We start from the raw sequence: 24,128 nt of genomic DNA on the forward strand, positions 1-24,128 counted from the left end.
GTGTGACTGGCTGTTGTGAGTGATTTGATATTTTGATGACATTGCGTACTGTGATGTCATCGTCTCCAGCTTCTTCTTGATCTGCTGAACGGAAATATAAATTTAGTGACTAAAACAGAGATTATATTTAAGAAATGTGTTACTGTGATTATAATGAATTTGAACTTGAGTCAACTAAATAAAAATCAAACATGATTCGAAAGATCAGGAAGTCTGAGTCTCACCTTCAGGTTTCCTGTGAACACATCGTCTCACCAGCAGAACCAGTAACACCAGTAGAACCACAACACAGACTGATCCAACAGATGACAACACAGAGAGAACAGGAGCGGAGGTAGATGTAGGTGGAGGTGTGGATGTATGAGGAGGTGTGGATGTAGGTGGAGATGTGGTGGTGTGTTCCCCTAAAATAAAGCAAACACAGTCATGAAGTTGTCGTCACATTGTGAATGTTGAAAGCTGCAGAAACACAGACAGGTGAGTGTGTCACCTGTGACAGTGATCCAGCTGGATGGAGACTCTCCATGACCGCTGATGTCACACTTGTAGAGGCCTTCATCAGACCTGGAAACATGCTGGATGGTCATGTGACCTGTAGGCTGCTTCCTGATGAGGGAGCCATCTTTATAGAAAGCAGCTGGGAGGTTGGAGGGAGTGGTCTTTGTTTTACAGAGCAGAGTGACGTCATCTCCCTCCATCACAGGGAGGACAGGACTCTGCAGGATCACTGATCCACCTCAACACAGAGACAAACTACAGCATTTCATCCATTTACACACAGCTTCATCAACACTAACTCCACACACTCAGCTTACCAGTGACTGTCAGGTTAACCATGTTACTGATGGGACCCTCTCTGGACTCACACCAGTAAACTCCACTGTCCCAAGTGGTGCTGTAGCTCATGTTGCAGGAAGAACCAGCTGGTTGTCCAAACCCATCTGTTCCACACTGAGTCCTCTGTTGTTTGCTTGTGTTTCTCCTCAGAGTCCATCCAGCAGAGCTGTCGTCCTCCTCACAGCTCAGAGACACAAAGTCTTCTTTAAAGAACTGAGAGCTGCTGGGACTCACAGTCAGACGAGCTGTGAGGGTTAAAAAAGAAAAAAGAAAAAAAAGATATTGGATTTGTTATACTTTTGTCAAAACTGTTATAATTCTCTAATGAATCCTTCATTTCATCAGTTTATATGTGAGATCCATTTTGAAACATGAACCCAATCAGGTCATATCAGTGAGCATTTCTCAGTTTAAACTGTGACAGAAGAAGGTTACTGACCTTGGTTTGTTGTGCAGCTCAGCAGTGAGATCAGAACTAAAGAGAAATGACACTCAGGTTGATTTGAGGTGAACATAAAGAACAACTCCACACAAACAGCACCAACAACTGTGCCTTTATGAGTCCTCTGTATTATTACTTTTTTTTTGTTAATGGTTACATTCTTTCTTAGCAACATTTCACACCACATCCAAAGATTTCTGGAGTAATAGTTTTACTGGCATAAGATAACAACTCTTTATTCTCCTCATAAAAAAACTGGGTACACAAGACAAAATTTTAATTAAAACATAACACAATCCACACACCAACTGTGGCAATCAATGTCAGCTTATAGACCTTCTTGGTGTCAGATGTAGTCTTGAGCAGTCTTGTAGGAATGGGCTCCAAAAGACGCATTGATGGTTTGGAGGATGTAATTGCTGAAATTACTGACCTCAAAAATATCACTTGGAGAAAAATAGTCTAAATAGATATCAGTGGTGTTGAAAGTAGCTATAGTACTTTTATTTCTGAACAACTCCATGAAAGAAATGGTTGCTCAAGAGAGCGCTGACTTTTTGTCAGCCTGACTACAGTCATAAAACTTAGGGTTGTTCTTATTTTCTTCAAATCTTTCTATAACCAAGATGTGCAGTAAGATGTTTTAACTTTATTGATGACTTGTTTGTTTGTTTGTAAATAACGCAGCAAACTACTTTTGCAGGCTAAATGATGATCTTCCAAATTAGTGAGACACCACTTCCTCTCCAGTGCACACATTATCTGTTTTAAATTGCACATTTGAGATTTATATGAGGGAGTCAAGTACTTCTAAATTTGAGGCTTTCTTTTTCACAGGAGCTACAGTATCCAGAGTTATATATAGTAAGGAAGTAAATGTAAGATAAACGACTATTGTTGCCTTCAGGTAGCTGCTCTTCTCTGTGTGGCTACAAAGCATTGAAGAAAATAACATAATTGTATGAAAACTCTCACAAAGACATCTACTGTGATGAAACCTGTTCAGCTTTTCACTGCCTGTTGTGTTTCCTCGACTCCTGAGCAAAGATAAAGAGTCAGTTCAGACCTGCAGTTGGTCCTCGTGGTGTTTTGAACTTGAATTCAGCCTGATTTGTTTTTCATGTCTTCTCCTCCATCATCAGTTATCAGGAGAGCAGACAGTCAAAGTACAAGAATTCAAACAAACACAGAGATTCTACTTACAGAGCAGACACAGCACAGATGTTTCCTTCATCGTCCTTCTCACTCATTTGAGCTTTTTTCATTTCTCTCACTGACACCAAGTAAAGCCCGCCCTCTTCCTCTGAGCACCAGCTTTCTATTGGTTCAAACACAGAGGTGGGGGACTCACTTTTTCTAATTACTAAAGAGACATCATCATCTAAGCTTTTTCATAAAATATGAGTTGCAACTTTTTGTCTGTTTTCCCAAAATACTTTTAAATAAAACATTGATTGGTTAACCACATGAAAACAAAGTAAAAAAAAACAAACAAACAAAACAAAACAAAGAAAGTTCAAATGTCCTCTGCTCTCAGTGATCTGTAGTTTGGTTGATGAACAAATCCATTTCCATGTAGTTACGTCCCCCTCAGTGAGAGAGGCAGATATGAGCTGAAACAGGAATCAAACCAGGGACGCTGCTGTTATGGAGCTGAACTGGAACCATTCAGACACTGAGGCCCTCTGAACACATTTTAATTACAGCTGTGTAGAGACACACTGATGACTGACTGGAACACTATGATTCACATTTTACATTAACACCATCCTCACACATGTTTATATATGGCCACTAGAGGGAGATGTTGGACTTTAAACACTAACATGGATACAAGCAGATCATCAATGATACTTTTATATCTTTTTGATGTTCTTTTTAATCTTTTAAATTGTTTAAGCAGCTAAAACTGTCAACTTCCTGGCCAACTAACACTTACAATGCTTTTGTTGGTATTTTTTGAATGCAATAATCCTATTAATAACAATAATTTTATAACGGTATGTATACAAAATGCGACACTTCCTGTGAATATGTAATAAACGGGCAGAGCAACTGAATCTGATGAGTTCCAGGCCTTAGAAATTTAGTTGAGGTGAAGCAGTATGGACAGTGTATCAGAGGCTGCAATGTCAGAAGAAGCTAAGGTAATGTGATGGATTTTCACTGTTTGACTTTTAAAAGGTCAAAGGTCAAACCTAAGACTGAAAATCCATGTTCACTTTCTGATTTGTTTTTGTTTCCCCAGTTAAAACATTCATGTTGTGTTGAAATCACAGAGGATATCCTAGAGTAAAGCATTGGAGCAGGAACATCACTTGTTTATTTAATTTTAATTTTCTGTGAATTTATTCACAGAAACTTCAAAGCAGATTTCCAGATTTTCCAGATATCCAGCTCTTTTTGTGTTGCTAAGCTCACCAGTGCTCTCTTTCTTTCTTAGGATGTATCAAACTGTAGATTATGCCCCCCCTAATATTGTAGCAGTTACCAGGATTGTTGGTTTTTTTTTTTCTGTATTTTTTAGCTTGTTTCACCTGCACAGTGAGCTCCTTTGACTGCATGTTGTCTGTTCACAGCAACATCTTCCAAATGCAAATCCCAAATCAACTCCAGGGTTGGGACCTAACTGCAGGCACATACTCAAAACTTAGTCATCTATCAATCTCCTGCAGTTAACCAGGATTCTTTGAATGTTATTCTTTGTAATGTTTGTTCTTCCAGGGAAAACAGTGATTTTATTGTTTTACTGGTCTGCTTTCAGCTCAAATAGAATCTGCATCCACAAGTTTAACAGGCCAATAGAACAACACGAACAATCAATGAAGACTAAAAGATTTCGTACCAATGTTTGATAAACTTTATTAGATAAAAACAAACAAAAAAGGCAAAAGTAAAATAAATAAACAATATGTAAACAAGTTTTGGAATATTTAAAGTAACAAACAGACTCAAAAGTTAACGCTTCAGAGATAAGAGAGGCACTCGACTCTGCAGCTACTTGGAAAATATTTCTGTCTTTGGTTTTATAACCCAGTTTCCTAATCACTTAATTAGCAAATTGATCCTGAACATTATTTAACAGATTATCTATCGTCTATAATCCACAGAGCTTCATATTGTTTGTGTTCTGTGTCTGTAATTACTCTGTAACAGCTGATTTCTATACGAGGATTAGTTTGCTTGTCACAAATAACTTTCACTTATTTCCTGCAGTCCAGCTTTCACTTATTTCCTGCAGTCCAGTTCTTCTACCTGAACCATTTCAGAGAGATTTTTTTTTCTTGTTTGGCAAGACATTTAACGGTGACAATCGTTCATGCAACTTCACAGCTGAACCAGTACTGAACATAACAGACAACTTAGGCACTTTGTTATTAGTAGCCAGTCAAAAAAAACCCACAGTTTGTTACCAAAAATAACAGTTTTATAGGCATAAAGTAATATATTTGCACCAGCAAACGGATTCCCAAAAAGCTGTTAGCTAAAAACTTGGCAGATCTCAGCATGATGTGAAGTGTGTCCTTAAAATTATTGAGGAAACTGGACAACAGGAGGACAAAAGAAGAGGCAGCCTGTTTCTGAAAGCCACGTACTTAAGAACCAGAAACAATTCCAGCAAAGACCTGACAGGACACAATGACCGAGACTGTCCGAGCCGGGGCTCAAACCGGCAACCTTCCCATTACAAGGCGAACTCCCAACTCTTGAGCCATGATCGCCCCATCGCCCCAAACCCAGCAAAGACCTGACAGAAGACCTGAGATGCATCTGGACCTTCAGCTGATTCATTTACTGGGCGCTGAAGTCTCATCACAATCCACATTTGAAAGTTTTGGTTTAAATATTCATCTCTTCAATTGTAAAACAGGATGGAGTCTGTCAAGGTTTGAAGCTGCATTTCAGCCAGTAGTGTTGGTAGTGTTGGAGTAGTAGCGGTGTTGTTAAAACTGATGGAATAATGATTAAATAAACATTAGATTATTTGATCCACGATGCAATACAGCATCTAGAATGAATCTGACTGGAAACAAATTCATTACTCAGCATAACAATGATCTCAAACACACTGCAAATGCAGTAACTGAATCAGCCATGGATCGGCCTCCCAGAGCTCAACATTATTTAAGCAGTGTGGGATCATTTTGACAGAGAACGGAACAAAAGGCAGAAACATCCAAAGAAAAGCTTTGAATATCCTGGAGAACTATTCCTGAAGACTACTCAAACAAATACAGGAAAGCTGCCTGAGCGAGTTCAGGCTGTGCTGAAGAATAAAGGCAGTCATACGAAATACAAACTTTCAGCTTATTAGAACTGTACAAACTCTGGTTTCACCTTATCTGCTGTATTTACATGTGTGCTTGTTTCAGTATATCACTGCACCTACTTCCACTTTTCATAGCAAAATATAAAGAAATAAAACTTGGTTTAAGATGTTGCACAGCGTAATCTTAGTACTGCTAAAAAACTAACAATTATTATTATTATTTATAGTTTTACAAAAACCTGCTCAAAAGGTGAAAATAAATTACATGTAAAAATGTTGTAGGTGTAAAATCTTAAACTTAATCTAATAGGCAGCATCTTATCTTATTAACCTAGAGAATAAAATGAATGTTTATCCTTGCAGGACGTCATCATGTAGAGTCTAAACCTACAGATTTTAAAGAATATGTGTGTTATTGTTTTAATCGTTGCCAGTCTCAGGCTGAAAGATCAGCTGCTCAATCCCTTTTGTCTTTGGGCGGTTTTACTTTCTCCTAATTATTTGCTTCACTGTTTTATATTTATATATATATATATATATATGCTCCATTTAATATGAATGAAACCTGACTCGGTTGTTTTTGTTATGTTTTCTGTTGATCAGAACTCCAAATTTCTTAGCAAAATATAAAACCAGTGGTGGAGATGCTGTGCGGCACTTTTCTACTACTATTACTGCTAAGTATTATTATTATTTACAAATTTACAAAATTCCATAAGCCAAATATATTTTTACACTTACTAAAACGGTGTAGGCTTTAACACTTTAAACATATGATATATAGCATCTTATGTTATTGACCTACTGAGTTAAAAACAAAGCTAGAAGTTCAGTCTCAGTGATATTAAAGATTATGTCTGTTTTAATAAATCTCTGCCAGTCTCAGGCCGACAGATCAGCAGCTCCTGGTTCTCAACCTGCTTGTATTTCTTTTTTTAATTTGGATATTGGGCAGTTGAACTCCATTTTGCATTTTACCGTAGTGATGCTTCTCTTACCAAACATCATCATCACTGAAAACACTCAAAGACATTTCAAGTGTGCTGCAATTACTCAGGAGGCTAGTATGAATCCTGATTCTGCTGTTTTTTGTTTTCTGTAGATAAAAAATCCAACAACAGCAGCAACAAGAAGCACAGCAGAAACTATCAGACCGACTATCAGTCCAACAGATCCTGCCTCCTTCCCTCCATCCTCTGTGTGTCCTCCTGTCTGACCTGCAGGTGAGAAACAGGTGTGAGGTGTCAGCTGTCAGGTAGGTGATGAGTGAAGAACAGAACAGAATCCATTTCCTCTTCAAACTGCTGTCAGACATTATCTACTGCACTCTGATCACATCACTCAGACCAGCTGCTTTCTACAAAGTCTCATCAACAACATCTTTAGAAACAAACATCAACAACCAGGAAGCAGCTTCACCTCTGATCACACACACACTCAACTCTACTCACTCACCTGGAGGATCAACAACTCTCAGGCTGATGATACTGATGGGATTAGTATCTAAACTGGCTCTCTTCCTGCGTTTTGTCACTGTCTCAACACGACACTCGTATGTTCCAGTGTCATTTATCGTCACATTCTTCAGAATCAAAGACACGTCTCCATCCTTCATCTGTCTGTCCTGCAGATCCACCCGGTTCTTAAAAGATGGATGCTGGTTGGCTGGATCCAACTGCTCATTCCGATAAAAAAGCACATATTCATCTCCCAGGTCAGCTCTGCTCCACTCTAAAACAATGATGATGTTGTTGTTTGGAGCTCGACATGTCAGAGTGACGTCCTGCCCAGACTCAGCTCTGATGGTTTTCTGGTCTGAAAGAAAATGGTAAATGTGTGGTAAAGTGCTCAAGAAACTACCTGGTACCAGACCCACCTGGCCTTTTTGACGGCCACGTCTGGCCCATGTACCTGAAACATAAGAACATTGCATAGTGCTTTACTTCGTCCCTAAGGACCCCAAAGTGCGTTCCAGATTCAGTCATCCACCCATTCACATTCACAAACTGGTTACATTGTAGCCACAGCTGCCCTGGTGCGTACTGACAGAGGCGAAGAAAAAAAAAAACAGAGCAAAGAGGTTGAAGGTTAAAGTGCAACTGTTCACTTCTACAGCAGCCAATCAGAGTGAAGCTCAGACAGCTCACACAAACAGGTTTGACAATCAGTACCATTTCATAGCGCTGCGCTATTTCTGAGAGGATGAAGACAAAGGGGGGAAATGCAGCTAATGCATAAAGTACAACTGCACAACACATCTGACATTAATCCACTTCTGATGACACCAAAGATTGTTCCAGTTGAAAACATAAAATTAAATGTCTCAGAACTTTATCGTCTCCTTACTACTGAGAGTTTGATAAAACTGTCGGAAAAAATCCAGAAATCTTATATTTTGACAGGTTTAGAGTTACTTCTCATCTTTGATGGTTAAAGCAGTGCTGGTTTTAACATCATTTACAATAAATAAAGAGCTCATTATCAGGGGCAGTAGCTGTGTTATATAAACACTTATAGTGTGAAATGTGCTGATAATAAGTGACCATAAAGTGTGAGAGAAAGCAGCCTCTCATTATAAGACACTGTGAGTCTCTGCATGCTGCCTTTATGGAGCTACAGCTGTTTGTATACACTGAACAAAAAGCTTGGTAGCTGCATACAGGGCTGGATGTAACGAAATGTTCTTAGGGTGGCAAAATCTAAACCATTTCTTTACACATGCAGCTTTTACAATGTTTAATATGCCTTAAAATGTAGACAAGGATTCTGATTTTTTATACAACTATTTAAAACTCAGGGGCTGATCTACAGAGGTGGCATGCCCCTGGCTCTATACTAACTCCTGAAACTACAACACATTACACTTCTTTGTCTCTGTGCTGGAAACAACACCGCTGACCAAGCGGGTAAATCCACAGACACCACCAGACCTCGTGATGCCTTCACGCAAACAGATTCAATATGAAACTAATTGTTTGGGAAGTAACTTGTAAACCAGACTGATGTTTATTCCTCTTCATCTCAGAGGGAAACACCGTTTGGTTTATAAACCTCACCTGCAGAGACAAACACGAAGACACCGACAAACAGCAAAGTCGAGCAGAGCGACGCAGATAGAGCAGACATTTCCGTGTTTTTGTTTCTGCTGATCTGACTCTTAGTTTGTTCTAAAAGTCTGAGTTTGTTGATATTTTCAGTGAATAACACAACTAAAGTTTTAAAACTGCCTACATAAGGTTAACTTTGAGGTTTAAATAAAGCTGAAACATTTGTTTTTCAGCCACAGGTTCAAACGCCACACTTTCGATATCTTAAGGAAGTCGCATTAAAGTGACGTATGTTACGCTGCGCTGTAGGACGACCATGAATAAGTGCGTCATAACTAAAGCGGCGAAATCTAAAGCAGATCTGAGTGTTTAACAGGTTCAGTTCTTGAATGATCTCCGCAGAACAACACAAACATAACCTCTCTCATCATTAGTTGCTTCCAGTTTAGGTTTTGCCCTGGCTTTTGTTGCGTACACCGTCTGTAATAAAGCTCACTCGTATCACAGCCAGTGCCAGCCTTTTGGGTCCTCATTTTCACTACACCACACAACTGCTGCCACAGCCATGACATCTGAGTTCAGTGTCATCTTTTTCAGTATGTAAAAATGGACATATTGAAGAATTATTCCACTTAATAAAAAAAAGCTTAAATAAAAAGTTAAGAAATCAAACAATAAAATGTAGCCAGTTTAAAGTCTGTGTATAAAGTGACCTCTGTACCACAGAGCCACAGATCAAACTAACCCACACATCCGTGTGTCATCCTGTTTGGTACAACACACCCTTCACCTGTGTGACATCAGTGCACATAGCAACACCTTAGCAACCACATTCCTATCTTCTCCAAATCTAAGTACACACATGTGACAAACAGCTACATATACAAAGAAACAGAGAAGTAATAAAGAAGTGAAGTGTTGCAATAAATCAATGTGCAGAGACAACTTCCCACTCCACTCAGTTTATGATATTAGATCAGCTCAGTCTAATCAATAAAAGTAAAAGGTTGTGATTTCCTCTAAAAGGTGATTAGGTGCAAAACAAATGAGGACAAATTATTGTTAATATTACTCAAACTAAATATAAACAAATGTTACGACATATAATTTCAGATGATTCCTTAAATGAAAAGATAGAAAGCAGAAGTCAAAAATCAAGCTGATTGTATACTCAGCTACAAAACAAGAAATGCTTTATAAATTAATCTCCAACAAAAGCTTCTTAAAACACACAGTGTTTATATTTGATACTGTTTTACCTTCATCTGTACAACGTTTCTGTCAGAGTCATTAATCACTGACATTCTCCCACCTGACTTCCTCATCATCATTCCTAATCATCTAACTTTTTGTACAAAAATGTAATCAATCCATGCATTTCTTTAAAAAAAGAAAAGAAAAGAGACAATTTTGTGGTCGTGGTGATTAATTTAATCATTTAATTAATCCTCTGATCTTCAGCAGCAGTTAGAGAAAGAAAGAAACAGAGAAGTAACAAACAATGGAAGCTTTTTCAATTACACAGGTAGATGTGCAGAGACAACTTCCCACTCCACTCTGTTTATGAATTTAGATCAGCTCAGTCTAACGAATAAAAGTAAAAGGTCATGACTTCCTATACAAATTGTTTGGACACAAATACAGCAAGAACAATTTGCAGTTAATACTTCAAATACTTTATATAAATAAACCCAGCTGTGGGTACAACTGTAGCTTGTCTCCACCAGTGTGTGAATGTGAGAGTTAATGAATAGTGGAATTGTGAAGCGCTATATAAATGCAATCCATTATTATAAACCTGATGTAAGGTATTATTCCAAATTATACCTCAAACTAAAGGATAAATCAGGCTGATCTGGTACTCATGACACAGAAACTAAAATAGTAATGAATAGAAATTAATCTCTAAACAAAAGCTTCTTAAAACACACTCACACAGAGCTGCTCTACAGAAAATCTCTGAGCTCCTCCCACCTGAACTCTTCAAAATCAGCTGATTTTTCTGTATAATCATTTATTTGCTAGCTGGACCACATCCTCATTTAAGGTTTGACAGCATTTCTAGTAGATAATGACAGATGGACTGAACATGAACTGAGGCTGGAGTTTAGGGAAGGCCTCAGAGGAGACTGGCTGCAGCTCCCGAGTCAGGCAGAAGTAAAGTGAAGCTTTAATCCTGGTTCAGATGGATTAACATGAACAATCTGTAAATCCACTGAAGCTCACAGAGTTTATTCAACCTGTCAGAATATTTGAAAGACTGAGGGACGTCATTTTAATCACTTACTGTTGTTCTGAAGGATACCTGAAACCCTCGAACACTCTTCTGATCATCAGGATGAAAAAAATAAAATTATCCATAGAGAGATTTTTAAAAAAGGGGAAGTTAATAAAAACAAACAAAAAAATAAAAATATAAAAACATGAAATACAGCAAGTTGAAAGCTCAAAGTCTGTGGTTAAAGTGACCTCCTTAGCAAACAGCCACAGATCAAACTAACCTGTACATCCGTGTGTGTCATCCTGTTTTACACAACACACACATCACCTGTGTGACACCAACATCTCCACCTCTAAGTAAACATATGTGAGGAAATGTTGCCACATATACAAAGTAACAGGAAGAGAACATGTTTCAATTAAACAGGTAGATGTGCAGAGACAAACTCGCAACACTGTGTTTATGGATTTAGATCAGCTCAGTCTAATGAATAAAAGTAAAAGGTTTTGATTTCCTCTGTAACATGTTTGGTCACGAATAAAACAAGAACTTGAATTTACAGGTAAAACTACACAAACTATATATATTTAAACCTGATGTAAGATATTATTTTAAAACCTGCCTTTAACTAAAAGTTGAAAAGCAGACATTATGAATAAAGTTGATCACCTACTCAAAGCAGCAATAAAACCATCACACTTGATTGTGTTTTTACCTTCATCTGAACAAAGTCCCTCCTGATCTCTTCAGAATGAGTTTATTTTTGTGTAAAAATCTTAATAAAGCTACAAATTTGTTGAAAAGTAAAAGAAGGAAACCACAGAAACACATTTTTCTGTTACCAAATACTGAAAATATGATCAGTTTGCTCAGAAACGTTTTAAAAGTCATGTAAAATTGTTTTTGTGGTTGTGGAGACGTGACTGTCATGAAGTGCTTTGAAATGGTTTTAAAATCATTCATTTAATGATTTAATTAATCACTGGATCCTCAGCAGTGGAAAGGGTTGTGTGTGTTTGTGTCAGTGTCAGCATCCTGGTCAAACTGGTTCAGTAGTGTGTATTTGTCATTGGTACAGACTGACCCTGTGAATCAATGATATGACCTGTGTGTACAGTAAAGTACATTTATTAACACTAAAAACAAACCTGACGTTTGTCTCCTTGTTTGGTGTTCATGTTTGACTGTGAAGTGATTTCATATCAAAGCTTCTTATTAGAGCTAACATTCTTCCCACTCCCTTTCAACATGTAAATTAATCAGAACGTTTTTTTTGTATGTATTTTATATATATATATATATATATATATATTTTATATATTTGTATTTGTATGTATTTTTTCTTTCTTATTTTCTTTTCTAAATGTACTTGTATATTGTTCACATGTTGAAATAAATTACCAATCAATCAATCAATAACATAGCTGTGGTCAGCTCAGCCTGTCTCATCAATCAAAACAGTTTGAAACATCTTATTATAAAACTTTATTCAATTACTTGCTCCTAAACATGGTTTATGTATTATCATTATTTAATGTACCACTGAGATGCACCATACGCTGCTTACCAGCTTGTGTTTAATGAAAAGCAATGAAAAGTCAGTCTCACAGGTAACTAAGTAGGAGTAAAGGTTATAAGTAAAACTGAAAAGTACTTTTATGCTTTCATTAATTTATATTTTTAAAAATGTATAAATATCATGTTCTGTACAAACTAAATATGGAAAATAAATGATTAACTAACCTACAGAAAATTCATTAGCAGCTACCTTCATCTTTAAGTCCATTACTTTTATAGAAAAACAAAGAAATAGATTTCATACCTCCAGCTTCATTGAATGTGAATGTTTGCTTCTCTCCCTGTGTTTGTCCACTAAGATCCAATCAGAGACATAAACCTGATGTGAAAGACACACATGATGAATCAGCAGCAGACAGAGATGTTCCTCTTAGATTGAATAAGAGGAACCATTACATGTTCACTTCCCTTCTTTGTGTTGGACATGAGCTATCATATCATGTTTATGGTCATCAAACTGATGACCACACGTCATGCTTGTGGGATTCAGTGGATTTTCTCACACTTGTAGTGAAGACTGTAGAAAGAAGTGACTATGGGGGTGTTCCAGCACCCCCTCCTGGATGGTAGAGGTTGTGCATGACTGTTCGTAATCATACACGAACACACCTATAATATGTACATTTGACAGCAAATATTTTTATTGATGTTGGTGTTGAGTTTTTAACCTCTAAATCTACTTTAATACTCAAATATGTGTTGCTTCTAAGTTGCTATCATTAAAGGACACAGGCGTAGTAAAATGCTACTGCCACTGTAAAGTGAAAACTGGGAAAGTGCAAACTAAGCAAACTAAGTGGAAAGAAATCCTGACATTGAAAAACAAACAAACAGAGCAGATTAAAATAAACATTGAAAGCTGAGGGGAAAAAAAAGAAACACAAAACAATTTTCTGTAGCAGCACAAATGTGACTTTGTTAAGACAAGTTAATCAACCTCAGACAGCTTGTTTTAGTGACGTTGAGCAGTTTTTTGAAACACGCTGCTGCTCATCTTAAATGCTGTCAAATTCTTTACATGACTTTCTTTCAACCTGCAGGCAGAAAACACAAACCACCAAAATGAGGCGTTTTCTTTCTGTCAATCAATCAATCAAAATTTATTTATATAGCACATTTAAAAACAACAGTTTTGATCAAAGTGCTTCACAAATTAAAAAAAAAAAGAATAAATAAATAAAAAATAAAATAAAATAAAATAAGACAAATACAACGCAAGATGAGACAAACATAGAAACCAACCAAATGATAATCAAACTATCTTACATCAAAGCCACAGTAAAAAGATGGGTCTTTAAACGAGATTTAAAAGACTGAACAGTTTCAGAAGAGCGAATGACAATAGGGAAGTTGTTCCACAATCTAGGAGCTGCAATAGCAAAGGCACGGTTGCCTCTGGTTTTCAACCTAGACTTAGGTTGCATTAAGAGCATCTGGTTAGAAGATCTTAGTGCTTTTACAGGGTTATACAAATGAAGAAGATCTGTTAAATAGCTAGGGGCTGTGTTATTTAAGATTTTATAAGTGAATAAAATAATTTTAAAATCAATGCGAAATTTCACAGGGAGCCAGTGTAACTTGGTTAAAACTGGAGTCACCCGGCACCCGATAAAACACGTGCAGCAGCGTTCTGTACTAATTGCAACCGGTGAAGAGAGGAGTGGGGGAGGCCTAAATAGAGGGAGTTACAATAGTCCAGTCTAGAGGTAATGAATGCATGAATAAGCTTTTCAAGGTCCTTGGGGGAGAGGAAAGGCTTAACTTTAGAAATTTGACGTAGCTGATAGAAACCGGATTTAACCACAGTAGATACTTGTTTCTCTAATTTGAAAGAGCTATCCAGGAGTACCCCAAGGTCTCTTACAACGTTGGAAAGGTAGCTAGCAAGTGGGCCAAGGGTAACAGTTAGTTGGTTCAATGGAATATGGCTGTCAAAGACAATAACTTCAGTTTTACTGTCATTCAATATTAGAGAGTTTTGAGATAGCCAGGTTCTCACATCATGAAGACAATTAAACAATGTATGCAATGGATCTGTGACATTCAAACTCAAAGGGAAATAAATTTGAATGTCATCGGCATAACAATGGAAAGAAATATTATATCTTTGGAAAATAGATCCCAAGGGCAACATGTACAGAGAGAATAGCATAGGGCCCAAAACAGACCCCTGGGGCACACCACAGAGAAAAGGAGCCGAGGAGGAGGAATATTGCCCCATAGTGATAGAGAGCGACCTCTCTGAAAGATAAGATTTAAACCATGATAAGGCTGTGCCCTTAAGGCCAACTACTTGCTCTAACCTTGATAATAAAATGTTATGATCTACTGTGTCAAACGCAGAAGTCAGATCCAGTAAGACTAGAACCACAGAGCAACCTGAGTCGGTGGTTAAAAGGAGATTATTAAAAACTCTTAGCAAAGCTGTCTCAGTACTATGTCGAGGCTTGAAGCCCGACTGGAATTTTTCAGAAATACCATTGGAATCTAGGAAGGTCTGAAGTTGTTTACAGACCACTTTTTCCAAGATCTTTGACATAAAGGGAAGCTTAGAAATTGGTCTATAATTTGAAAGAACACTGGGGTTGAGATTAGTCTTCTTAATAATGGGTTGAACAACAGCATGCTTGAAGGCAGACGGTACACAGCCCGAAGACAATGATGCATTCAAAATTAATAAAATACAAGACCCAATAGTATTCAACGCTTCCTTAAAAATACGGGCAGGGAGAATATCATGTGGGGAATTGGAGATTGTTAAGTGGTCAATTATTTCCTTTACATCAGAAAGAGTCACAGGCTCAAACTGCTGAAAGACAGCAGAGCATTTAGAAACTGAAACTTGATGTGGAACTACCGATAAAAACGGGGCTCTTAAAATAGTGATTTTTTCAATAAAATACCTTAAAAAACTTTCACAAAGAGCCGGAGAAACTTCCTTGTGTGCTGTAGCACGAGGATTAATCACAGAGTTAAAAATCTTAAAAAGAGCGTGGGGCTTGTGACAATTGGTCGAAACAAGACCTGATAAGTAGGCAGATTTAGCAGCTTTGACGGTCTTCTGATATTTTGACAGACAATTATGGAAGATTTCCGCTGACACTACGAGCTTATCCTTTTTATACTTCCTCTCAGCACGACGGCATTCGCGCCTGAGAGCACGGGTAGTTTCATTCAGCCAGGGTTGGCATGACGACTTAGTACGCTTAGTTATGTGGAGCCACAGTGTCCAGAATAGAAGAACATGTGGAATTAAAAAGGTTGGTAAGCTCGTCAGTCGATAAATCCACAAGACAGACGGAGTCGGGGAGCGCAGAGTTGGCGAAAAGAGTAGAGAAGTTGGTAATGGTTTCAGAATTAATCGAGCGCATCTGGCATAATGGACCCTGGCAGTTAAGCTCCATATGTCGTAGCATAACATTAAACATAACCACAGAATGATCAGAGATCCCAGAGTCCTTGATATCCGTTATACAAATATCCAGACCGTAGGACAAAACTAGATCAAGCGAATGACCTTTTAAATGCGTTGGTTCACTTACCCATTGCGTAAGATTAAAAGTGTCAACAAGGGCAAGGAAATCCTTTGTTAGTGTGCTTGCCTCACAACAGACATGTATATTAAAATCACCAACAATTAAAACACGATCGTAGCGTAAAAACAGGCTCCCTAGTAGTTCAGAAAACTGAAAAATAAAATCCTTAACAGATTTCGGGGGTCGATACACCACAGCACAAAGAATTTGGGGAGCACTGTTCAGTTCGAGTAGCTGCACCTCGAAGCTGGTGAAAGAGACGGGTGGTAGTTCCCGGCATCGAAATTTGTGTTTAAAAATCGGAGCCAATCCTCCACCTTTGCCAGAGATCCTAGGAGAGCTAGCAAAGGCACAATCTGGGGGAAGAAGTTCTGAAAAAGCAGAAGATTCCTCAGGACGAAGCCAGGTTTCCGTCAGATAAAGAAAATCCAGCCCAGTTGAGACGAAAAGGTCGTTTAAAATAAAAGTCTTGTTTGCCAGTGATCTAACATTTAGCAAAGCCATCCGAAGTGTAGTCGGGTTGTTGTTAGTTGGAACAGATCTCAGCAGGCGAAGATTGCTGTAGTTCACACCACCTCTGGAAAGCCGCACCCAGCTCAAAACCGGTGGGCACTCGGTCGGGGAGTCTAGGTGAGCGTAGTGTTCAACAGGACTTATCCAGCGATGGCAGGGCAATCTATAGCAGAAGCGGCCCCAGAGAGCATGAGAAGAAGATAGAGTGTTTACAAATACGTGGTAGCTGGTCGCATCAAGTGAGTTTAAGTAAGCCTTGAGGCGAACACGAATACCGCTCCGTTTACCCCGTCGCATATGACGTATCCTAGGTGGAAGGGTAGCTGGGAAGCGGCGTAAATGATCAGAGATATCCGTCGAAGTTGAGAAAAAGTTCCCTGATTGCCACTTGAAACCAGGCGTTTGGTGAGTCAATGGCTGGAGATTCAGAAGAGTTTGACGATCATAGGTAAGAAGCGCAAAGGCGTCAGGATAACACAGAGAAAATAGGATAGCAGACAGTAGACAAAACTCGAGGAGACGGCTTGCCGCAAATACTGGCGCCATCTTTTTTCTGTTTGTAAGTGCTACATTCACACACATATACCTCTAACAAAGAAAATAAAATCAGGAGATGGGGAAGAAACTAATACTGTATTGCTTTACACAAATTCCTTTTAATATCCCAACACATTTTATTGTCTTCTCTGGTTTTAAAAATACTATATTCTTCTGTGGGCCACATTTCAGTCAGAAAACACTGCCACCATGAGGTCAAACTGGAACATTGAACGTATAGCTGTCCGGAGACACATTGATGACTGACTGGATGTTTATATAAGACCACAGAGGGAGATGTGTGACTTTAAATACTAAACGGATACAAGCAGGTCACTATTGATCCTACCACAGTTTATTTAAAAAAATATCATGTGAACATGTGTGTAATCTTTATTCTCTCTAGTCTTTGGTTCAGTATTAAAATAAACCAAGGTGGCCTAATTCTTTTTAAGGTAAAACATGTCAGATATTATAATCTAACCCTGATAACATGACAGTAACGTTGCTGTTTTCACATCACATACAGAGGATATATTATTTTCTCTAGCATATCAGTTCCAGCCTGCAGTTCTTCCTCATTACTTATCTTTCAGATGACATAGAAGAGACAAGTGGAAGTACATAGAAGTAGGAATTATAAGCTTTTGCTTCCTTCCACTTGTTTCATAACAGGAAACGGTCATACATTTTAGTTTTTTCCATGTGAATTGGGTGACTTTCAACGATTTTGTGTTTGTTTATTAAATCTGTTATTTATATTTTCAAAATAAAGATTTGATTGATTAATCGAGTGATTGGTTGATAGACCTGAACCCCCTAAAAGTAGAATATTAAATTTCATGTGCAGCAGTACATTTATGTTTCAACTCATCTAACCTCTCTGTACTATTGCTATGTGATTGAAACTTTGTTGTGTAAGATGGAAAAAACAAGCTGTAAGCTTCAAGCTTCAGTGTTGATCATGACACACTTCATGTGTCTTCATTATTATGGCGCCTACATAATGATGAGAACTCCCAACCACTACAAAGATTATATCCATACATTGGATATAATGTTGGTACGAAGACTGTTCATGCTGCACAGATCATTTTGCAAAGTTTTTGTCCAGTAAATCTCAGAAAATCAGTTTGGTTTCAATGCTCAATTTATTTTTCACACCAACATATTAAAAAAACATTTGCTATTCTCAGGGTTACAGAACATCTGCCCCTTCTCCTGTTTTTTGTCTTTGCAATTTGGACAGCCAAACATTTTTTTCTATTATACCAATGGTCCAACAGATCCTCCTCACTGACCCGTAGGTCACAAACAATTGTGATGACGTACAAAAACCATTGTTTTAAACATTTCGAAATTGGCTTACTCTTGTTTAAAACCCTGTGGATGTTTTTCAAGTCAAAGGCAAAAAAATATAAAGAACATTTTTAAAGAAAATAAAACCTGAGACTGAAATTATACTCCGAAATCAGAAATCCTAATCCATTCAATACAGTGAATTCACAAGTTGAAAAAAAAGCAACAGCGACTGTTTTTCTCCCTGTCAAATCCCATAAAAACTGTGAAGATGAAAAAACACTGTAGTTCACAGAGTCTCTGACAGACAGCACAGAGACACACTAACACAGTCTGAACAGGTTTGAAATAATCAGAGAAATTTACAATAAAACAACGCTGGGTGTGTTTGATGTCTGTCTGCTGGATGATCAGATCATCTGTCTGTACCTGAATGTTCACTGACAACACTGAGAGTCTGAACAGGAGCAGGAGACTCAGAGTTTATGTGGAAAAACTAATTTGAAACATGCTGCAGTTCAACAGGAGGCTGGTAAGAAACCTGAATCTGTTGTTGTTTATGTTTATTGTAGATCAGAAATCCAACAACAGCAGCGACAAGAAGCAGAGCAGAAACTGGCAGACCAACTTTCAGTCCAAATGATTCATCCTCCTTCCCTCCATCCTCCTTCTCTCCTGCCTCCTTCCCTCTATCCTCTGTGTCTCCTCCTGTCTGACCTGCAGGTGAGAAACAGGTGTGAGGTGTCAGCTGTCAGGTAGGTGATGAGTGAAGAACAGAACAGAATCCATTTCCTCTTCAAACTGCTGTCAGACATTATCTACTGCACTCTGATCACATCACTCAGACCAGCTGCTTTCTACAAAGTCTCATCAACAACATCTTTAGAAACAAACATCAACAACCAGGAAGCAGCTTCACCTCTGATCACACACACACTCAACTCTACTCACTCACCTGGAGGAACGACTCTCAGTGTGATGATGCTGATAGGGTTGTTCTTCAACACAGCTCTTTTCCCACGGTTGTTTCCTCTCTGGACGACACGACACTCGTATGTTCCAGTGTCATTAATCGTCACATTCTTCAGAATCAAAGACACGTCTCCATCCTTCATCTGTCTGTCCTGCAGATCCACCCGGTTCTTAAAAGATGGATGCTGCTCATCTGGAACAAACTGATCATCCCGGTACAAAAGGACATATTCTGATTTCAGGTCAGCTCTGCTCCACTCTGCAACTATGATGTTGTTGTTTGGAGCTCGACATGTCAGAGTGACGTCATGTCGAGAATAAGCTGTGATGATTTTCTGGTCTGAAAGAGGAAACAGCACAGAGCAGAGAGGTTAAAGGTCAAAGTAAAACTGTTCACTTTTTCAGCAGCCAATCAGAGTGAGGATGTAAACAAGACTAAAAGCACTAAGCTGTCACGTACACACAGGTTTGACAATCTGAATTTATTCAGGTAGGGGTCAGTTGTAACACTTCCAATTTCTCCAATCAGGGCTAAGTTTCAAATGATGTGATTCATCCTGTGCATGCCCAATTCATTTCTGCTATCACATGTGAAAAATCAGCACATTTTGTCAAACACAGACAATTTAACATAAAAAAAAGTAATTTGTATAAAGTTAGTTTTTTTTTTTTTTTTTACTTTATTTCATTTTCTAATAGCATTATCTGCTTTGCAGTTAAACTCATCAAACTTAAATTATGTTATTTGTATGTCTATGGGGATATATTCTGTGTAGGTCTTTAGTGCTAATGTTTTAGCCGTTGGCTGTAATGTTAGCTAGTTCATGGCTATAGGAGTCTGGGTCAGTTGTAACAGCAACAGTCTGGGTTAGTTGTAACAATAATGCAGATGTTACAACTTACCACACTATTACTTTAACTTATATTAAACAAGTTGGGGCAACGACATATGCAGAGAGAGGTTCACTGGTCGCTTTGGTATATGCGGTTAATGCCATTGGCAACACAATTCCTCCACTGTTTGTGTTCCCACACATACATTATGCAGACCACTGTGTCAGAGATGGACCAGTAGGAAGTACTGGTAGTGGAAATAAATCAGGATGGGTGCAAGAAACAGATTTCCTCATCTTTCTGAAGCACTTTGCAAACCACACCAAGGTAAGCCATGATAAAAAGTAAGAGCTGTAGGTTATAATGCCCACTGAGCCAATGAGGCCAAACTCAAGGAAGACCAACCAAAATTAATGAAATATTCAGTTGCAGAAAATTCCATAATTTGTCTTTTTTGGGGGGTTGGAATATGTTCAAAAGCTAGATTTCTGCATTCTGTCACACACACACACAGCTACATAAATGGCTCTAAGTGCATTCATGTGTTGAATAAACAAAGATTACATGTTAATGTTTTGTTAGTACCCTTATTTCATTGTGTTACATTTCACCCCAAGATATGTTACAACTAACCCAGACTATGGGGTTAATTGTAACATTTCACTCTTTGTGTTTGAGACCATACCATGCAATGGTTAATTGTGCTGCAGAGAAAATAGCTGCACTATTTAATAGCCGAGACATGTAAATACTTTGCATTACATTTTGAATCCACTACCTTAAAAGAGCTCTAATTTACAGACAGAAATGTGAAAAATGTTACAACTATCCCCGGTCTCCCCTACCATTCCTTATTTTGGTGCTGTGTTGTGAGTGTGACCTGTTGCAGCAGCATTTCTTGCTGTCTCACTAATCATTTACTTAATTAATTAACGTTTCTTTACTTGTGGTTTCTAAACTGCATTGTTTATATGCTACAACTGATGGCAGTACCTGGATTAGTGCATGGCCTGTTGTAAATTCAATTCAATTCAATTTTTTTTATATAGAGCCAAATCACAACAACAGTCACCTCAAGGCGCTTTATATTGTAACGTAGACCCTACAATAATACATACAGAGAAAAACCCAACAATCATATGAGCCCCTACGAGCAAACACTTTGGCGACAGTGGGAAAATGGGAAAACTTCCTTTTAACAGGAAGAAACCTCCAGTAGAACCAGGCTCAGGGTTCTAGTCCCTGACAGTACTCTTGCTGCATTACAGCATTTCCAACCTAGAAGTAATAAATGCATGAACTAGTTTTTCAGCATCACTCTGAGACAGGATATTTCTAATTTTAGAGATGTTGTGTAAAAAGAAGAAAACAGTCCTACATAATTTTTTAATATGCACATTGTAGCATGTATCCTGATCAGAAATTACTCCAAGAAACCAGTAAGAAAGTCATTACTTTATCTGCAGCAACATTTGTATATTGTTATCTTCTTGGTTACTGGCTTATTTTAGTTAATCAATATTCATGATGCTTGTTTTTTACTAAACTGCATTGTTTATATGCAGTGTTGGGACTAACGCGTTATTAAGTAACGCGTTACAGTAACTACGTTATTATTGTGGTAACGAGCACAGTAACTAGTTATTATGCCAAAATCAGGAACGCGTTAGTCGTTACTGGGATTTAGATAGAGTCGTTATTCGTGTGGTGGCTATCGCGGAGCTTCCACAGATTCATTAACAATAGCAAGTGGTGGAGGCAGCAGGTGGATGAGAGAAAGATGAGGCAGAAGGAAGAGAGACCCGAGTGCGGATGTCGCATTAAACAACAGCAGCACATTTAAGCTTGATCAGCTGTTGTTAGAATTTATTTAATATTAATTTCTAGTATCAGCTGATGTTTGCTGGAGCCACAGCGGTAAAAGCTGCTGGTCATGATGTCGGTTTGGATATGTGGTGAGAGGGAAACATGAAGATGAAACCAGGAGACGTCCTTACTGAATCATCAGAGCTGAACAGGTGATGGAGAAACAGGTTTACCTTTTAGGTGACATGAATGAGTTGAAGGGAAGTTATGAACTGTTTCTGAGAGACAGATAACCCCAGGATCCTTTTTTTTTTACATAGCTGACAGCTGGTAACTGTGCAGGTGCGGGTCTAGCAAAGTGTTGCCAGGGGGCCAGGTAGGGCATTAACAGGGAGAGGGGGGCACAAAGAAATACTTTTCTTTCTTATTCTCATTTAAAATGTCTAGCTTTTAAAAAATAATTATCTGAATCTTACAACAAACAATTGATAGATTGATGCATATATACCATCAAAACAGTGTACATCACTGTCACAACAGCGTTTGTTTTCATTCAAAGGCTTTATGATTTTTCCTATAATGGTGGGCCAGTCTCTAGTCAAAACGACCGGGCCGATTTTTTGTCCCAGTCCAGCCCTGTATGCAGCTCATCTGCAGTCTGGTGTTACCTACATCTTCCTATTCAGAAGGCAGAATTTCCGAGTTCTGAGTATAATCAAAAGTCAGTACTATTTCTCTTGTGGAAATATGCAGATTATCTTTTCCTTTCTATTGGTAGGTGGCACAGTGCACTTGTGGCAAGTAAGCAAGCTAGAAGACTGGCAAAGTTATGGAAGCAACACATTAACAAGAGAATTCTGAGTAAAACCAAAGTTACTTTGAAAGTAACGAGTAACTTGAAGTAGCTGAGTTACTTTTGATAGAAGTAACTAGTAATGTAACTAAGTTACTAATTTAAAGTGTTTATACGCTACATCTGATGGCAGTAACTGGATCAGTGAGTGTGACCTGTTACCACTGGGAGGATAAAGAGGAGACACTGAGGCTTCAGCACATGAGCTCAGTGAAAACAGGAGAAAATAGGAGTTTGTGGAAAACATTTTAAAAGACTTCAGAGGTTTAAAGCAATGCTGTCTGAAACATTATCTACAGTAAATAATGAGCTTGTTATGAATAGAATGATATGTCTTCTTAAAACATTTATACAGTGAAATGTGCTGATAATAAGTGAACATAATGTGTGAGAGAAAGCAGCCTCTCATTATAAGACACTGTGAGTCTCTGCATGCTGCCTTTATGGAGCTACAGCTGTTTGTTTACACTGAACAAAAAGCTTTGTAGCTGCATACTGACTCCTGAAACTACAACACATCACACTGACACACACATTACACTTCTTTGTCTCTGTGCTGGAAACAACACCGCTGACCAAGCGTAAAGAGTGAACCGTCACACACGCAGACAAATGAAAACTAATTGTTTGGGAAGTAACTTGTAAACCAGACTGATGTTTCTTCCTCTTTATCTCAGAGGGAAACACCGTTTGGTTTATAAACCTCACCTGCAGAGACAAACACGAAGACGCCGACAAACAGCAAAGTCGAGAAGAGCGACGCAGTTACAGCAGACATTTCCGTGTTCTTGTTTCTGCTGATCTGACTCTTAGATTGTTGTAAAAGTCTGAGTCTGTTGATATTTTCAGTTAATAACAAAACTAGAGTTTTAAAACTGCCTACATGAGGTTAACTTTGAGGTTTAAATAAAGCTGAAACATTTGTTTTTCAGCCACTCGTTCAAACGCGACACTTTCGATCTCTCTTAAGGAAGTCGCATTTGAGTGACGTCTATTACGCTGCGCTGTAGGACGACCATGAATAAGTGTGTCATAACCAAAGCGGTGAAATCTAAAGCAGGTCTGAGTGTTTAACAGGTTCAGTTCTTGAATGATCTCCACAGAACAACACAAACATCTCATCATCAATCATCAGCTACATACTAAAGACCATCATCAGCTAAAGGACTTCAAAATGACGAGGAGGCAGCATTTAGCTGGAGCCTCCATAAAACCACAGAGAACTTTGTCCACCACCTGCAGCTGATGCAGCACTTCCTGTAAATCACATGACTGTAATCAGAGTAGAGGAGAGTAACTGAGTACACTTCCTCTTTTTTCTTCTTTATATTGTGTCAGATAAAGTCTGTGAAGGTTCTCAGTCATCCAGGTCATCGTAGTCAA

At 38.3% G+C, this 24,128-nt stretch overlaps 2 protein-coding genes across 2 annotated transcripts; both read right to left on the reverse strand.

Moving 5' to 3' along the window:
* Positions 1 to 6,737: 6,737 nt before the first annotated feature.
* On the reverse strand, positions 6,738 to 8,858 carry LOC148103490 (coxsackievirus and adenovirus receptor homolog). The gene is made up of 2 exons (XM_087838874.1): positions 8,606 to 8,858; positions 6,738 to 7,364 (listed from the first exon to the last, which is right to left on the reverse strand). Exons 1-2 carry the CDS (start codon positions 8,673 to 8,675, stop codon positions 6,997 to 6,999), a joined length of 438 nt encoding a protein of 145 aa, XP_087695000.1. The 5' UTR covers positions 8,676 to 8,858; the 3' UTR covers positions 6,738 to 6,996.
* Positions 8,859 to 18,470: 9,612 nt separating this feature from the next.
* On the reverse strand, positions 18,471 to 23,704 carry LOC148103491 (V-set and immunoglobulin domain-containing protein 1-like). Its single transcript, XM_087838827.1, has 3 exons — positions 23,454 to 23,704; positions 19,236 to 19,592; positions 18,471 to 18,997 (listed from the first exon to the last, which is right to left on the reverse strand). The coding sequence occupies exons 1-3, from the start codon at positions 23,521 to 23,523 to the stop codon at positions 18,777 to 18,779; spliced, it is 648 nt and encodes a 215-aa protein (XP_087694953.1). The 5' UTR covers positions 23,524 to 23,704; the 3' UTR covers positions 18,471 to 18,776.
* Between the last annotated feature and the right edge of the window lie 424 nt (positions 23,705 to 24,128).

Source organism: Neolamprologus brichardi, chromosome 3 (assembly GCF_056152115.1).
Source record: "Neolamprologus brichardi isolate AB-2024 chromosome 3, ASM5615211v1, whole genome shotgun sequence".
Taxonomy (NCBI): Eukaryota; Metazoa; Chordata; class Actinopteri; order Cichliformes; family Cichlidae; genus Neolamprologus; species Neolamprologus brichardi.

Coding starts and splice junctions, on each gene's coding strand:
- LOC148103490 (XM_087838874.1), bottom strand. CDS start 8,675: ATGTCTGCTCTATCTGCGTCGCTCTGCTCGACTTTGCTGTTTGTCGGT. Junction 7,365..8,605: donor CTTCGTGTTTGTCTCTGCAG/GTGAGGTTTATA, acceptor ATTTTCTTTCAG/ACCAGAAAACCATCAGAGCT.
- LOC148103491 (XM_087838827.1), bottom strand. CDS start 23,523: ATGTCTGCTGTAACTGCGTCGCTCTTCTCGACTTTGCTGTTTGTCGGC. Junction 19,593..23,453: donor CTTCGTGTTTGTCTCTGCAG/GTGAGGTTTATA, acceptor TTCCTCTTTCAG/ACCAGAAAATCATCACAGCT. Junction 18,998..19,235: donor ACTGAGAGTCGTTCCTCCAG/GTGAGTGAGTAG, acceptor TCTCACCTGCAG/GTCAGACAGGAGGAGACACA.